This window comes from Protopterus annectens, chromosome 4.part0 (assembly GCF_019279795.1).
Source record: "Protopterus annectens isolate FY-2018-M chromosome 4.part0, PAN1.0, whole genome shotgun sequence".
Classification (NCBI taxonomy): domain Eukaryota; kingdom Metazoa; phylum Chordata; order Ceratodontiformes; family Protopteridae; genus Protopterus; species Protopterus annectens.
In genome coordinates, this window is record NC_056733.1 from 1,699,405,879 (window position 1) to 1,699,424,993 (window position 19,115).

General features: G+C 36.7%; 1 protein-coding gene across 1 annotated transcript in view; it reads left to right on the forward strand.

The window, feature by feature from the left end:
• Nucleotides 1-19,115, forward strand: part of ARAP3 (ArfGAP with RhoGAP domain, ankyrin repeat and PH domain 3) — a 1,205,760-nt gene that overhangs the window by 796,217 nt on the left and 390,428 nt on the right. The window contains exon 18 of the mRNA XM_044069919.1: nucleotides 865-1,063. Coding sequence (XP_043925854.1) covers nucleotides 865-1,063 — 199 coding nt within the window. The remainder of the gene's footprint in view (nucleotides 1-864; nucleotides 1,064-19,115) is intronic.

A 19,115-nucleotide genomic window follows, 5' to 3' on the forward strand; every position in this document is an offset into this window, starting at 1 on the left:
TTGACATCTGCTTGGGATATAAAAATACCTATGCAAATATTTCCAAGCAACAATGCTAAATCTTCTAGACTTGTTGCATATTGGAGGCTACACGTTTGTAATTATTTCCTTATTATTTGCTTATCCAATCTGTCTTTCCAATATTTTCTAACCTCCTCTGATTGGTTCCTATAGTTATCATGCAATACTTTATATGTCCTATAATCCCTTTTTCAATAGCAGCTTCTGTTCTACACTCAGCTGATAGCTCTACCAGAACAAGTCTTTCACTTAGGATTTTCCTATTCCTTTCTCATTGCCTGTACTCTGATATCAGTTCCCGGTAGGGAATGCAGTCTCTAGCCTGCAAGTCTAAATGTCTTCTTGGCCTGTCTCCATTCTATTACCTTTCTCTTTCTAGTTATTTTATCTCAATACCTTGGATCCTTTGCCAGATTTCTCCAGTAAATTCCAGTCCCCTATTGCCTATTCTCTCTACTCCTAATTGCAGTCATCCGTATCGGCAAAGTCTTCTTTCTCCATTCCCATCTTGGATTAGTTCTTAGAATACTTTCTGCTAATTTATAAATATAATTTTATAATAATATTCTGTATGGCTGTTGTTATTCTCATTAAGGATCTGCACCCAAAATTCCACTCTCTCCCTATTCTTGAATCCCCCCCCACTTCATTATCATCCCTTTCAGTATAAGTGAAACATTTTAACAAACATTACGTGCATGTTTTGAAGGATTACTGATAACATCTAGATTCCAGGTAATGGAGCTGAATTGTTTTTGCTGTGCTGCCTTAGTTAAGGACTTCTGAGTGGGAGATCACACGTCACATAATCCATCTGTAATTTTGTTACTGTTTTGTCTGCAGTGGTTCACTCCACTTAGTTGTCACTGCCTGATAGCGCGAGAATTTAAAAGAGTTGGAAAGCTACGTTACAAGGCTATGGTGAACCCAGATCAATGGAAGGAGGGCTTCTTTGTGCTACATAACTCAAACCTGTTCATTTGTCCTGAGGAAAAAGAAGCAGCAGAGGATGCAGTCAACCTCAAGCAACTTCAGGAGCTGAGTAAGTAAACGTATTTTATTATTCTAGCTAACGGTAGTATTGGGTAGTACAAGTGGTTTTATTTCACTAAAGTCCGTGTTCAGTTACAAGCATAGTATAAGTTACACCAAACACACCAGCCAGTGAGGTTTAAATGCGTCTGACTTCTTTCCAGATTATAGTAATAAAAAAAAACTCTGCTTCCCTTAATTTTAACTAACAATTGTATTATTGAAAAACACTCGGCTTCCCTTAATTTTAACTAACAACTGTAATATTTTATGTCTGTGTGTTTTATTTTTCTTGCTGTATTTTCCCATGCCATTCCTTTAAGTGACTGAGAAAGTCCAGCACACATACCTCATTAATACATTTGTGAGTAATTAAGCAAATAAATAGATAAGTAGAAAATGAAACTCAGATAGGAAAAATTCATAAAGACTCCATTTTGTCATAGCTTAGCATTGGGAAAAATCCTCTAGATTCACTGCATTATATGCTGTCTAATGTAGTCTTAATAACTGAACTCGTACCCAAGGGATACTGTGGCCTAGCAAAACACTTAATATACCACAGTAACTCCAAATATTCATAGAATTGAAGTACTACCTTAATCTGAACATAACTCAGCACTTCAAATGTGATTCCTAAATGAACCTCATTATACAGCTAATATGCACACCACAGTTGGCATGATGTAATGTGTCTTCATTACTTTGGTTTATCTCAGTAATAGACAGTTCAAAGTGTAAAGATTAAGCTGCAGGGAGAAGTACAAGTAATAAGTGAGCTTCCAGATGTGTGGCTGACCCCCTTTTTGCTACTTGTATGCCTAGTAAACATTTGCATCCTGTATACCAAGCTTCATTTATTACAGTATGCTTGCACCTTAATGTATCTTTGGCTTGAACATGCTGTGGAGCATTTTTCCCCATGTTTTCACTGAAAAGAGACTTTGTCCATTTGGATATTCCCAGTTAACAAATTGCAAATAAATAAATGTATGTGTGTATGTGTGGATGCATGTGCGTTCGTGTGTGTGTGTGTGTGTGTGTGTGTGTGTGTGTGTGTGTGTGTGTGTGTGTGTGTGTGCTTGTGATCACTTATGCATTCACAAATGTAACAAGTCACAAAGATGTTTCTACAGGGCAAGCTTGTACATTCATCACCAAAGATGAAAAAAAAATCAGTATGCACATGAAAAATATTCAAAATTGTGTGCCACCTGTTAAGAAAACTGTTAATATTAATAATGGGATCTGACCTGCAGCATGAACATAACACCAGAGACATTGGCATTTTCTTTCTTACTAACAGTCTATATCCCTTTTTATATCCAACTCTGCAGAGTGAAGTATTGCCCTCCTAGTCATTTAAAATCTAGCAGATTGTTCCCCAGTGTCATAAAATGGAAAGCAGATTGTTACAGCCCCATTCTGTGAAATCTGTGTCCCATTCCTTGTCTACATTAGTTGCAGTATATAAAGAACAGCATCTGTAGCCTGTATCACTTATGTGGCAGACAAATAGCAGAAACAGAGCAGTTTTTCAAGTAAGCAGGACATTAAATTAAATCAAGCAAGGACAGCAGTAACACTTGTCAGTGCATGTTGCTTTCTCATAATCAGTTGCTGCCTTTTAGTATTTTTTTAATTAAAAGCCAAGTGCTATTGATTTGTTTACTTCACTTATTTTATTTAACAATTACATTTCAGCTGTGGTATTGCAAGTAAAGAAGAAAGAATGTTTGATCATGAGCATGGAATGTAATTTTAAAACAATTTTGTCAACATTAAAATTTGCTGTGAAGTTTTCAGTGTTGTCAAATGTTATGTGTTTGTTTTATGACACAGCAGTGCTGTAACTTGTATTATTTCTGTGGCATTTAGCAGTACATTGGAGAGCTGTAGGCGGCATTAGGCCTTCTTACAAAGAGTTGGCCAGAGACGTAAAAAAAAAACAATTTCTGATAATAAGGGCTCAATTTGTGTTTCTAAAGCAATATATTTTTATCAGAATTAAAATTCTGTAGGACGCTTCCTTATGATGAGATGTTTTTTAAAGTGTGTTGGAGCAGGCAGTAGAGCTGTAGTCTGTGCAATGTCTGTAGTACTTAATGTACATCAGAGCTGTTGGCTGTATAAGTGGTTCACACATATAGATCGTGTATGTATATGCTGCTTCCTTGAAATTAGGTGTTATATTTCTGTATTAATTCTATGTCACATAACAGCACATTGTTAGGGTTGCCACCTTTTAAGCGAGCCAAAGTGGGGCATTGGGGTGTGGCCAATATGACACTGGCCACACCTCTACCATGACATCACCACAGCAGTTAAGGGTGCCACTAGACATGCTCCCATCCCTCAAAAATAGGGACATATTTTAAATATTACTATTATAAACTTAAAAAGTTGCTTGAGTAACAAGGTTTTTGCTAACATACATTTTCTGAAGGATATGAAGTCTGAAACTCAAATGCATGTTATTATTTAGTAACTTCAGTCCTCAGATCTTCCCAATGACTTGCCGGAATAACACAAATTTTATGATGACTAGACCAAAAAATATGAAGCAAAGAAAATCTGGACATTCTATGAAAATCTGGAGAGTTCAGAGGTATCTGCCTCACCTTAATTGCAATGATGATGGCATTAACTGCAATGCCGATACCATCACCATCACTACTACACAGATCACAATGTATGATACAGAAAAATTCTATAGCGGGACTAAAATATTTGTTATTGGCTTTACAGCAATAAACTCAAAGCCAACACCTCCAAAGTCACTGCAATGTTAATCATCAGTACCATACGTGGTGTGGGGCAAAGGAGGCAGCCGTGCTGGGCGCAAGCTGTTGTGTGTGTGTGTGTGTGTGTGTGTGTGTGTGTGTGTGTGTGTGTGTGTGTGTGTATGTGTGCGTTAGTAATTGTAGCAAAGAGCTCTACGGCATCACAAGAACATTTTTTTGTTTGTTTGTTTGTTTCATAGGGGGGAGTGCCAGGAAGACCCCCACAAAGATTATCTTTGTAGGGCTCTTTCTGGCTGAATCCCCCACCCCTTCACGAGTTGCATCCAATTGTTACATGATTTACAACACCCGGACCTAACAGGGAACTGCTCTGCCTGCAGGTCCAGGTATATCACTATTGGTGAAGTAACCGAATTGCATTAGAAAAACTAGGTTTTCCACCGCGATTCGGAATATTTGAAAAGTGAGACTTTTAAAGTCCCAGTGTTTTACAGAGCAGGCAGCAGGATGAGGTAGCTCAACCCATGACTGTCCCGCTGATAACGGGATGGGTGGCAACCTTGTACATTGTGGAGATGTCACTTGTATTAATTCAGTGGTATTTAGCAGTGCACAACAAAGCTGAAATCTGTATTACTTCTATGGGATTTAGCAATGCACTGGAGAACTGTAAGCTGCATTATGTGCTCACTTATGGAGGTCGCTACAGAACTAAAATAGCCAAGCAACATGTGCTTAGAAAGAGTTCTGTGGTTGTTGTTAAACCAGATTTTTTTTTTCACAATTAAAACTGCGTATGATGTTTTATGTAATCAAATGTGTGGTAGTTATAAGAATCATAGCAGTTCACAGCCTGGTTATTTCTATGGCATGTAACAGTGCACAGCAGAACCATAGTCTGTATTAACTATTCATTCATGGAGTGGTGTTTGTGTGTGTGTGTTTGCATGCGTGTATATATATATATATATATATTTGAAGCCATTCATTGACTACTATTATTGTCTACATTCTAGATGTTTTAATATATTTTTTATTCAACTCTATATCCGATACTCATAGTCAGTTATGCAAATACTTTAAGGCTTTTGGGGACATGCACAAATGAGCACAGCCAAGCTGTGATTCACAGAGGCCATTTACAGCGATGTGCAGTGACCACAAATGTACTTATGCAAATAGGCAATTAATGAAATGGAAATGAAGAGTGATATAAATCTTTTTATGCAAATGAAGTCTATTTTATGGCATTTGCAATTCATTGCCAGCTTTTCCTTTTTTTCTGTGCTGGATGCAGATGTGCTATAAAAAGTGAACCATCACCAAATCTATCTGTTTCAGTTGGCGAAAATGCTATCTCTTGTGGCAAGATTTTCTATTTCTAGGTCAGACTTGCTTGTCTTGGCCAGGTCAAAACTGATTGCACCTAGTGGGGCTCACCCGCCAAGAAGGTAAAAACATAAGCAAAGGATTACTGATTGTAACTTTGATCATCTAGAAATCCTTGATAGGTTTAGTGTGGACAGGGACATTATAAGGGTCTTGGTGAGCATTTTTGACCCCAAAGGGGCACTGGAGGAATGAGTGGACTTCCTATTCCTGTGGACATAAAGTACGTATAGCCCTCACTATACTTGCTACCAGGACCTTCCAAAGACAAACCAAAAACACGTTGAGGATCTCACAGGCTTCTGCCTTGAGGATACTGAAGCAGTTCTGGGATTTACTCATGGCAGATGTGGATCTGTACATCTATTTCCCGGTGTCACCTCAAGACCAAGCCAACACTATGCATGCCTTTTATGGGCAGGCATATTTCCCTGAGGTACTCAGTGCAATAGATTGTACCTATATTGCAATTAGTACCCCTCCTGGTCCACAAAGGGAGCAGTACTGCAATTGGAAAGGCTACTATTCCATCAATTACTAGGTAGTATATGATGCATGGGAATGCCTCACTAATGTATCTGCCTTGTATCCTGGCAATGTACATGATTCCCATATCTGGCACACTAGTTCATTGTACTGACTTTTCCAACATGGTAGGATACTTAGTGGTCATCTTGTTGGTAAGTTAAATGCCTTTTTTTTACTAAGTATTCATATTAAACTTTATTGCTGTATATTAATGTTTATTTTCCTGATTTGTCTCCCCTCCCCTTTCGCTCTCTTTTTTTTAAGCGGATGCTCGCTATCCACTGGAGTTATGGCTCATGACTCCAGTGAAAAGTACTTCAGGAGCTGAGGAGGAGACATATAACACATTCCTGTCTGAGACCTGTATTGTCCTTGAGAGGGTGTTTGGCCTCTTGAAGAGCCATTTCAGGTGCCTGGATGAGTCTGGGGATACCCTTCAGTATGACCCAGTTACTGCTTACAGGATATGTACTTCTTGTTGTACTCTGCATGGCATAATCATGTGCCAGCCTGGTGGTTAAGTGATCCATGCTGTTACTGCAGCTCCCAGTTCTAGTTCCACTTTGACTGATGATGACCAGCTGGCAGCAGTAGTAAAGGACCCCATACGGTAGGCTCGTGCATGACATGTGGCTGCATAGGTTAAGAGGTGGCATCCAGAACCATGAACCAGGACATTCATAATAGTGTTTCTTTTTTTTGTAAAAAGCACATGCAGTATAATTGATGCATGTAGTAATATTTGTGAACTATGCTCTGAAATGCATGGCCTGCTGTCACTGTTCATCTGACATTCTCTTTCATCTTAAAATATTTTGTATTACAACTTGTTTACCTGACTGCTCACTGATTCCTGTTCAGTGATTCTTAAAGGTGACAAATCAATAAATAAATCAACAGTTGTACCTGCTGTACTGAATAACTTTTGCTTTAATTATTGATTTGCTATTCAATAGAAAATAATACTGGCAACAATGAAATATTCAATTATATATGTCATTTTTGTTTACTGAATTCTGTTATACTGCAATCAGATTTCTTTTAATGTCATTCAAAATTAATTCTGATTTCAGAAACTTTCATCATTTGTGCAGTGAGGAGAGCGTAGTGGCAGAAGTTAAGTTTACATGCTTATTTTAATGTGTCATTTCCTTATGATGTATTGGACCTGAAAATGTTTTTTCTTTACTATTGTGATTTCTTATGTGACTGCCACCAGAAGGAATGGCAATCCATGTGGTATTGTTAATTGTCCAGTGTTCATTCGTGTACTTAATAGATGTACACAGACTTCCTCTTCCCCACCATCCAATTCCAATTAAACAGAAAGTTCTGTAAATAATTCACATTTAGAGCATGTTATAACCAATAAAGTGAAAAACTGAATATATATGTGTGTGTGTATATATATATATATATATATATATATATATATATATATATATCTCCACCCCCCATACCCCCAACAAAACCTAATTCCAACTAAACAGGACAAATCTGTCAATGAATGCAATTCACAGTAGTTCCCTATCAAATGAGTCTTACACATCTCCTATAAATAGGCCTGAATGATGGTGCAACTGATTTGAAAGATGGGCTACCATGAGCCCTGTAAAGGGAGTTAGTACAATGGTGTGTGATATGCTGGAGAAGGTTATCCTACTGTCAGTGACCTGACACTGCTGTATGACCGTGATCCTGACCTGGAAAGTGTGTTGTCATTATTCACTGTGAGTACTGACATTATTGTCTTCAGAACCAGTGGTAGTATCATGTGATCCCCCTCCATGTGTCTGGATAGTACCTCATCCCCTGCCGCTCATAAAACTGAGTCCAGTTTAACTTTGGTATTTCCTAACTAGTGTAAGAATGGGGGCTGCAACTGATGCTTCATGTGCCACCATACTACGCATCAGTGATACCATGGCTTTATCCATGCTCTCTGTTAGTTTAAAGTAGTGGTGGAAATCATCACACATGCCCTGTAGGACTTTGACCATATCTAGCTGATTGTCTTTTGCAGTAGTCTGAACCCCAACAATGTCACAGCAAATTTCTTGTTGAGCAGTCTGTTCTTTGTGTTTCCTGAGGTATTTGTAAATAATTCCTGAGTCTGGCACCTCTTTGTAATGGTGTCACTGTGGACAAAGTGGCCTCAGAATATCTGCTATCATCCTCAAAGTGTTCTTCTGTGTCTGGATAAACTGGTGTAGAGGTGCAGGGTTGTTTCTGCTGTACCAAGCATGGGTGGAGTGTCAGCTTGTTTTTGACTTTGTGATGCAGTGTCAATTTCTGTAAACTTACTACCATGTAAGGTAAGAGAGCCTGCCATTACACTGTGTGACTGCCTGCTACTTCCCTCAGGTTGCCTCATAAATATACCTATATCATCCATAGCAGCAGCAACTACTTCCCTCAGGTTGCCTCATAAATATACTTATATCATCCGTAGCAGCAGCAACACCCATTCTACCATGACTTCATCCATATTTATTGGTGCAGTTAAACTGCTTGTTTCTGATGCTGAGTCTGTAAAAGAAATTATTACAACACAGTAATAATGCAACAGCATATGGTATAGTATGCTTACAAGAGGGTGAGTGGACACTTACCATGTTCTCTGTCTTTATAGTCATGAGTTGCTGATGTACAAGACTCACCTCATTATAATGATTTGTGACATGTTTAATTACAGATGCCTTTGCCAGCATTCAGTTTAGACTATAAAAGGTGTACATTTTAAACTAACCCTCAGTAACTGATGAATGTAAATGCTGCTGCAGACTTTGGTTTGATGGAACAGTGTCCACAACACCTCTAATTATTCCAGTTGCACCATCTTCTGTATCATAGTCATCCCCATGGGTGGACAGAAGGCATTCATCATCTGGTGTTAACTTAATAAGATTTGTAGTCACCACCCCCTGTACTGTTCCTGGAAATTACATTCTGCCTGGCCTTGCTTCTAGCATGTGCTACCATATCATTTGACCTTTCCTTGCATTGTGCCAATGATCTGTTCCTGTATCCAACTGCTTTCAACAACTATTTGGCTCCAGGCTTTGTTCTTCTTGGCTTGTCTGGGCCTCCTTTTACCAAAAAGAAGTATCTCATATGTCCCAAGTGTTACTATGAGTACATGATTTTTGTCATGGCTAAACTATCATGTTTATGCCTTGATCCCTTATTCCCCATCATACTACGTAAAAAAGGGGGGAGGGGGAAAGGGCTCCAGTCAGTAAACTGTCACAGTACTGTTTGAATGACATCAGCTGTTAAAGCAGAAACCACTAGCCTGTTATTCTTGCCACCCACAGAAATAAATAAAGAAGCAAACAGAAATGTTATCAAAAGTATACAACTACAGTTTATTCAATGTTGATAGTACTTAAACCAAAAACAATCTGCACTACTATCTGCCATTGTTGTGTGCGTTTCCCTCACTGTCAGTGGCAGAACATCACATTTATCAGACATGCCTATTCCTGTACTTTGCACACTGAAATTTCTCAAGTACAATAAGTATTTTCCCATGTATCTACAATCACTACACTACACTAACTTCTTTAATATTCTAATGATCATTTACTAAAATTAATATACTGCACACGTGAAGCAACTTCAACAAATTAACCAACATTACTAGCTATGCAATGGTATTAATACATGTGCACTACACATCAAAATGTAGCAAAGGTGAGCTTTAAATCAATATTACAGTAACTGCTAAAATGTTTGTTAGTAAATAATAATTATTTTATAAAGGTTTTCCTTACTTTGCAATATCTGCAGAATCCTAAGACATTTGCCACCTATCTCAACTATTTGCAAATCAATGTGGCGATGCAAATTAGACTAATTTATATTCATGCCTATGAATCATAGTATTACTTAAATGAGTCTCGAGCCATATCAGCATATTTCGACATTTCCTCAATTGTGAATGCACATTCCACAGTACATGAACATATTTCAAAGGAGTAGCTATTAAATAATTGAACAGACAAATTGTCGAATGTCATATGGTTGAAACCATATCATTGACAATTCAGTCTGTCAAAACAAACTCAAAACAAAGACACACCTGCATACACCACAAAAACTGCTCTTGCAGGGGAGCAAGCCCCCCTGCACCCCCCACAACCCCTGTTAAGTATATATACCAACTCCGAGAAAACACCAGGGGAAAAGGCCAAATTTCCTAATCCCTGTTGCAACACGATCTCAGTCAGAATGGTTCGACTGATTGAATTGTCAATGATATGGGTTCAGCCATATGATGTTCGACAATTTGTCGATTCGATTATTTGATAAGTATCCATTTCAAAGATACAATGATGTGCCGCAGATGATTGCAGAAACTGCAGCAATGCCAAGCTGTCTGTGGAGGTGCGAGAATTGCCCTAATTTAGCCAAAATGGGAATATAGTGTAAAATTAAAAATGAAGTAATCTAAATGTCAGGTTGAAAGCAATCTGAAGGTTAATCCCTGCAAATCCAACAGTGTATGTCATACCCTAACAAGTGGTACATATCATAAATTCATAAAAGTAATTTTTCACATTACTGTTGACATTTATCCCCCCCCCACCTTAATTAAAAATAAATACCTTTATCAATAAGCATAAATAACAATATTTGTCATCCATATACTTAAAAATTATTTATGACTCATGGAAAGGACAGGTAAGTGTTTTGTTTGCCTTTAAGAAAAAAACAGGATGTGACAAAACAGTTTTGGCTGCACCAAACATGCCAATAGTATCAGTACTTGCTCTAATGATACACGCTAGCAAAAAAAGGGTTTGGTCAAGGTGATGTCACATCCAAAAGGGGGTAGTTCTGACCCTGCTTAATACATCCCTCACCATACATTCTTCAGTCTGGTTTGGGCTTTTCAAATGATGGCAGCATCTGTGAATACAGTACAGTCACCAGCAAGATAAGATATGAATGCATCATCTGGTAGAGTCTTCTGATAAGTACAAGAAGTATCCAAGATATATTTCTTTTTACAATGTATAGTAGAAGTTGTCATACAACTGTAATGGTACTAGAAAAATTGATAAAGCAATGTTTTTCAAATTGATTTCTGCAGTAGTCCTGTAAACAAACTTGTTATAGCTTAGAAACTGAAAGAAATGCAACGGAAAACTTAACAGGTTGAGAGAAATTTATTATAGTCTATTGTTAACTTGGTTTACTGCAATTATTACTGATCTTTTTTGGGTGCCATATAATCTTTATTTAAAGTACATACTTTAAACACACAACCTTTCAGAAAGACAAAAGTCCTTGTCTTTTCAATTCATTACAAGTATGCATAAGCATCCTTCCCAAGTACAGAAGCACATCCCAAATCATTACATCCAAATGCAAACATAAGCACTTCCCATGCACAAGTTTTACTTCAACAAAGAGTTTTAATTGCATTTCAATATTGTATTACTAAATTGCATTAAAACTCTTTTACATGGATTTGCTGTGATTTTTGTGTTTTGTCTCTCTTCACCTTTTTTTTCTTATTTCGCTTATGCATTTCTTTCTTTTTTTTTGAATAAAAACTCACAAAAAAGAAAGGATCAGGAATAGGATCTATAATTATGGTACCAATTGTGGTAATGGTCCCAATCAGGATTTTTATACCCCTTCCAGAAGGAATCAGGGGGGGGGGCAGCGGGGACGTGGACGATACCCAAGGAACGATTATTAACTGAAAGTACTGGTCAACTGAGTTCTGTTAAAATTGATAGTACTAGTGGTATCTCAGATGAAGGTGGACAACAAAAACCTATGGTTATTTTTAATGAGGCACATGATTTTAAAATTTGTAATTTTTCTTGTACATTTTTTGATCAGGAGATGGCTGATTTCTTAAGCAAAGTTTTGACTTTTGTTCCTGCCTCTGAGGCATGTTTAGCGCTTTACGGTACTCATGGATTTTAAACTATTTCTTAGGAAACTGAATTTTAGAATTTTGTTTGGTGAAAATCACAACCATTCTGATATTCAATTGCATACCACCAGTACTTTTAATCCACCATTACATCCAGCTTTAATTCTGTATGAGAAGGCCTGTGAAATTGATATTAGACATCTGTTAAGCAATATGCATGTCCCTTTGAAGGACAATTTGAGTTCTAATCAAAGGGGATTACTTGAATATTTAATTCAACAGAATATTAGAATCATGAAACCGGATAAGGGGGGGGTGGACTGGTGGTAATGGATATTTTTGATTATAATGATAAAATAACGCAGATACTTAACACAGCCACATATGAAGAAGTTAGTAGAAATGCACTTAATATAGCATATAAGAAGAATGAAGTATTTCTTAATGACTTGTTTCTTGAAAATAGAATCGACATTGACACCTGTAATTATTTACACATTATTGCACCTATCATTCCCCTGTATTTTTGGCTCCCCTAAGATACATAATAATATAAACAATCCACTACTAAGACCAATAGTGGACGGGCGCAACTTCCATAACTTATGCATGTGCCAAATTTTTAGATTGTAAATTGAAAGGTTACTTGGATGGTCAAAAGCAAATCTGGCATTTTCTCAGCCTTATTAATGCAGTTGATTATACAGAGGATGCTCTGTTTTTAACGATAGATGTAAAAGATCTTTTTTCTGTGATTCCTCAGCAGGAAGGCATAAATATGATAGAAGAGTTTCTGTTTGAACAAGGAGTATACCACAAATGGACATTAACTTATATGTTGATTTATTTGAAGTGTTTTTGACCAACAATTATATTATATTCAACAATCATTATTATTTACAAAAGGTAGGAGTTGCTATGGGTTCACCCTGTGGGACAATTTTTCCAACTTGGTAATGGCCCAATGGGAACAGAAGCACATATTTAAAAGTGCATGTGAACAGTACATTGTCCTATATTTGCGATATTTGGATGATATTTTTATTTTATGGAGGGGTGAGCAGCAGCAGGTGAATGATTTTATGGAATATATTAATAATACAACTCAATTTTTGAGGTTTATGTACAATGTTGATGGACAGGAGAGTAATTACTTGGATGTGAATCTGAGAAAGGACAAGGTCAACAAGAGGTTTGTAGCAAAAATTCACAGAAAACCCACCTATTCGAATAGCTTTCTTCATTATACAAGCTCCCATCCTGTTATTAACAAAAGAGCAGTTATAAAAGGCCAATTGGTGTGTGATGCAAGGATGGTTAGTTTACATAATGAATTTCTTGATAAGTGTAAGAATCTTATAAACATGTTTTTGAGTAGGGGCTATCCAGAGGACTTGCTGAATGAATTGTTTTTTGAAGTAAAACAAAAAAGAGAAAATGGTCATTTTGTACCTATTCTTAATAAAGATGGATTATTGGTGGAAATGCACAGGGCTAATCAAAACACGAGAATTGATTATGTCAATGCCTTTATAACTACACTTAATGTGCATTTTTTTTAAATTAAATCAATAATTTTAAAAATTGGAGACTGTTGGATGAGGAATCAATTATTACCAATAAATTTCAGAATGGTATTAAAATGATTGCAAGGAAGGGTAGGAATATCAAAAATCTCATTGAACGATGTTACAGGAAAAAGATGGGGTTATGAAAAAATGTGGCATGTGTACTTTTTGTAAGTATATGTATCAAGGTGAACTGGTTGAAATTAATGGTAAAAAGTATTATATTTCTCAGAAATTAAATTGCAAATCCAAAGGGGTGGTATACGTAGCTAACTGTAAAAAATGTTTTGTGTATTATATAAGAAAAACCACAAGAATGCTAAAAGAAAGGGTTTATGAACATTTGTATGCCATAAGGAGGGGGAATTTAGCTAATGCTTTAGAGAAACATACACAGGCATGTGTTGATCATAATTTTGAATTTTGTGCCATTCAGCAGATTTATGAGCAACCAGGGGGTGGACCCTGGAGTTTATTTTTAGAAAAAGCTGAATTAAGATGGCAATTATTATTACAATCGTACTATAAACCAGGTCTTAATGAGCAATGTACCATTAACAGTCTTTTAAGGTTAAAATCTTTGAGTAGATGAACTAATAATTAATATTTAACTTCACTTTTTAATAAGCATAGGTGTTATATTCATTCATTTTTATATGTATATGTCAAAAATTACATATTTTTATCATAATGTATGTTTAGCAATTTTCTGTACTAACTGTATGCTTACATCATTTCCTTTTGAAGTTGTGATTGGGGGCGATAACTGTTAGTGTATACTAGTATTTAAAGGATTATCTGTATTAAATGGCAGTCTGATGAAGTCTGCTATTGAGTAGATGAAAAGCACTTTACCATTTTTAACATTTAATACATTTTTGTTTTAGGAAGTATCTGCTATCTTTTCGCTTATTTGTTTTTTTTTTTTTGAGAGTTTGTTTTTGCAAAGTTTCCAGTTCTTTCTCTTGTTTGGTTTTGATGCTCTCCATTTTTCCCCTTTTTTTATATAGGTTCAAATCCCTCAGGAGTAGACCAGGTGTGTACCTCCAATGCTAGGGATAGATTGCCCTCTGCCTGTCCAGGGACATCCTCACAGGGCTGGAGTGGAGGAGCCAGTCCCAAAGGCATTCCAGCACATGGTAGCCTGGCAAACCTCACAGAAAGGGGGCTTTGGAGTTTGGTTGAGGATGTACTGCTAGAGGTAGTAAACAGAAGAATTCAACAAGTTGAAGCCTGCCTTCAGTGTGTAGAAGATAACCTTTCCCATTTGGTGCCGAGCACCACAACACCAACACAGGCCCCTACCCCCTCAACATTGGGGTCTTCCACTGCAGCACCACTAGCAGGGGATGGGTTTGAGGGTCGTGGACTAGGATTCCAGTTGGCACGTCCTCAGCCCTTCTTCCCTTATTATTTTTCCTTCACTCTCTTCCTTATTTCCCACACTACCCTCTTAGAAAAAAAAGTAAACTTTTGAAATAATTTAGGAGAATATTCACTGACAAAAACATAGTGCCCACCTTCTCATACCTTCTCCAGCACAAACCCTTTTGATGTCTCCCTTGTGTGTTCACCTTTGTTTTGTCTCCCTTTTTTCAATCTGTCCTATCAACCCATTTCTATTCTTTAATGAAACCACCAGAGGATCCACAAAAGGTAAAAAAGTCATAGTCCCCTTTCTTAAAAAAAAAAAAAAAAACTCTTAGCTGCTGCTGCACAGTCTACAACTTTTCTAAAATATTTTGAGCATGACAGTTCACAACTACACTTGCCAGCAATATGCCGCTGCATATACAACTTACGATTTTGTGAAGTAATTCACAGTGTCAAAAGGATGAGCTTTATACTATTCACTCTTTGGCAAAAAGTTTTTAGAAATTGCTTCACTTTCCCATATTCATCACAAATGTGTACCACTGACCTTATTTGCATATCTGTGCAGCGCCACTGTTTGCACATGACTATTACACACTTACAGAGTCTCGGACTTTGAATACTGGCCTTTCTGTTTGGCCATAACCAGCTGAGTTTTGTAGTTAATGAGCCTTTTCTTTTTCAGTTTTAATTTCATTAGATAAGTGACAGAGACCCATTAGGTGCAATATTCTTTTTTTCAGAATGATCAAAAACATGCTTCCTTTTTGATGATCTTTTTAAAGCCATTTTTCATTGTATATATGGTTCACTTGTTTAATAAATTATTGTTATGAACAAAATAACCACATCAGAGCCTAATAACTTTTATTCCTTCTGTCCCTCTAGAATTTGTACTTTAAAGTAGTATAGTCATGCCTCTTCTGCTGCCTTTATTTTTCATGATGCCCTAAGTGCATCCAAATAACTTTTGGTCTCCATTGTAATGTTCAAGACAACAAACTGGAAATCCTCATTGCCAAAACTCTATCTGGCCTCCACATAGACTGTATTTTGCTGGTAGGAATAGCACTTTTTACCATTTCTATGTTTTTTTAACTTGAACACATATCTGCTCTGCTGAGCTTCATAGAACAGGAGAGTCTGATTTGAAAGAGATCAAGTGTTAGTTATAAAATTAAAGTAATTTTTTTATCAAAATTAAAATGTGTACATGGCCTCTTTGCAATCAGGGGCTGTTTTTTGTATTACAACTGCAGACTGTTACTTCTTTGGAATTTAGCAGTATATAGCACGGCTGTAGGCCTTATTAAGGCTTCACTCTTCAAGGTGGAAAGTATGTGTATAAATATGCATGTCTGAAGCCATTCATTAGTAAACTCGCATGTTAAGGTAGTATTCAAGATAATTTGTTGTACTATTTAGTAACCCATTTCTATTAGTCCATGGCCTGTGACTCATTAGATACAAATGTCTTATTTCACATGGACCGGGAACATTCATTCTTTTATCAAGTCTTTTTTAACTCAGTGTTCATAACACATACAGTTAACTTGGTAACCATTTGAAATGTCAGGACCTGCTAAAGCAAGTCCCAAAGTATGGAGACTGAATGGCTAGAAGAACAGACTTACGTATACTAAGTCCAAGATGCCATATCTTGGAATATTCCCTTTTCTCCAAGGTATGGTGATCTTGCAGTTGGTATATGTAAGCTTGGGGAGGGTGGTGGGGGGCTTGCCCCCTCTGCAAAAATGAACTTTAAAGGCAAAGAGCGAGTTTCGAAATTCACTCCTCTCCTGTGTTTTTGGTCTTTTTTTTTTGGCTTATCAGCACTCGGCATTTCAAGTGCCAGCATTTCAACAGGGAGCAAGTTAACTTGACTAACAAGATTATAAAATGACTACATACCATATATTGTAAAGCCTTTGCACTTTCTTTATCTACTACAACATGAAAAGTAATATTATAATAACTAATTGGGTTAATATAGATATCATACTCAAACTGCATGCTTTGAGGGAAAACTGTTTGCTAATAAAAGTGCTTACTAACCAATGTTTTTTTAGATTGCAGTTATATGCCTCATTATGAGTAGTGCATTTTATGTCAAACCTGTTTAAATGTTTTAAAAGACTTGCATGCTGTGCTTGTAATTACCCATATCTTGCCTGTTTTATATATACAGGTTAAGTAACAAAGCTGCAGAGTAAGATCCTCAATAAAATTATTTATGATATAATGTACCTCCATAATTTCCTTTTTTTTTACAAATAGGTACTGGCTAGGCAGTAAATCTGAAGAACATATTCAGTGATAAAATTGTTTGTGAGTAGTCACTGTGATTTTAGGTCAACAAACACCATATTATTTATACAAAGCACTGAGTTAAAACTTACTCACCAGTCTGCCTTCACTTCCCATACTCACACCATTGACATTAGCAATATAAGGTTCAGTACGACTGATTAAAGCTGTTGCTGTACCCCACTCCAGGGTGACATAAAGCGAAATCTGATGGCACCGAAAAACTTGTTGAAAAAACTTTTAGAATACACAGTCTCTTTCAGTGCATTGCTATCAATTAATTTGTTTCTGCATTTTTATTAATCTTACAGCACTGGAAAATTTGTTAAAAAAGCTTTCAGAATACATTTTACAATAAAAAAGCAGGTGATGTTATTTTCTCAGCAAAACACACTAGCTATTTTCCTTTTCCCCCATACCCTGACAAATTTTTATAACTCAGAAATCCTACAAGTCAGGCACTCACAGCCATGGATAAGTACATACCCCCAGGTAACAATGCTAAAGCACTGGAAGATATTCTCTTCTGGGTGCAACCATAATATTGGTTGATGTTAATATAGACTGGCAAACCATACAATTTGATAATCTAGAAAATAATGTACAACTGTACAAGTTCAACCAACTTATAACTGCAACAAATAGATATAACAAATCCACAGCCAGACATTCAACCCTAGATTGAATCCTAATGTCCTCTCAAAATAAAATATCATCCCATGGAAATTAGTCAGACAACCTAAGTGATCACTTTTGAATCTCCACCATATGCTTACAAAGCAACACCCCCAAACACATCATTAGTCAGGTAAAAAAAAATTACATTTCATGAAGACACTAGTCACTAAAGGCTCTCCACAGGCTCTCCACATAGATGATGCTGTCACTGGGTTCAACAAAATCTTCCTAGGTGTTCTAAAACACTAGCACTCCTCACCCACAGAAAAAAATAGTCAAAGCCAACCCTGCCACATGTCTATCTTTTACAACTAAACAACTCATGAATCCAAGAGACAAACATGGAAGTTATGGATAAAAAATAAAATAGCTCATGCTTTACTAAAATGTTTAATAACTTAGAAACCTAACAAAACAACCTACCACCAAAGATAAGAAAATCTATTACTCAGCCAATCAAAACATACACACTAATAACCCAAAACTGTTCTGAACCTCAGTCATAAACTGTTAAATCCAGGACAAGCTACATAGCCAGCACCAAACACACAAAAACAAAAATGATACTGCAGCTAACCAATTCAGAATCCACTTTATACAGACAACACAGTCATTAACCAGCCAGGTAAGTAATCAAGCTCTTGAAGTACCAACTCAATCAAATGGCTTTCTTCAACATTTCTTCTTCCAACCAGTTCCCATAGATACCATAAAAAATACCTCAAAAAGTTAAAGCGTGCTACAACTGCCCTTGACAGTCTACCTGGTGCTCATCTTAAAATAGCAGCATAGGGTAATGTATATCCAGTTTTAGTTCAGATAAATCAATCCATATCTTTAAAATAAAATTCCTTCACTATGGAAAAAATCATTCATTTTTCAATTGTGCAAGTGTGGAATAAGTACAGATCCATCAAACTATTGGGCAATTGTCGTTTTATCTCCCCTATTAAAACTATTAGAAAAATGTATTCACACACAACTTCTCAGCTGTCTAATAGATAATCAATGTCTGTCTTCAACCCAACATGGCTTCCATCCTCATTACAGCACAACTACTGTTTTTCTGAATTTTGTTAATATTTTCAATCCACAGAAGTGTCAGATGCCTAGTTGCCACCATCTTTCTAGACTAATCAAAAGCTTTAGATAAACTGTTTCATCAACTCTCATCCTTAGGGCTCAGCAACTCACTACTGCAGTAGTTCCATAGCTACCTCTAAAACTGAGCACAAGCAGTGAAATGGAAAAATTATTTCTCCACCTTCTTGCCAGTAAGGATTGTTGCCCCACAAGGATCTCTACTAGGCCCCAATGGTTTTCAAAATATTCATCAATGACTTCTACCCTGCTAAAAATGCTACACAACTTCAGTACACTGATGACTTGACCCTAATCTGCTTTGCCAAACCTCTCTCTAAATTCCAAGACCTTACAAAACAATCTTTATTGACTGAAACATGGCTAAATAATTCACAACTACTTCTTAACCTCAAAAAACTAAATTACTGCTTTTCACCCTCAAACACATCTCTTCCAAAACAACATTATTCATTCTCATTTCTGCCACACAGAACA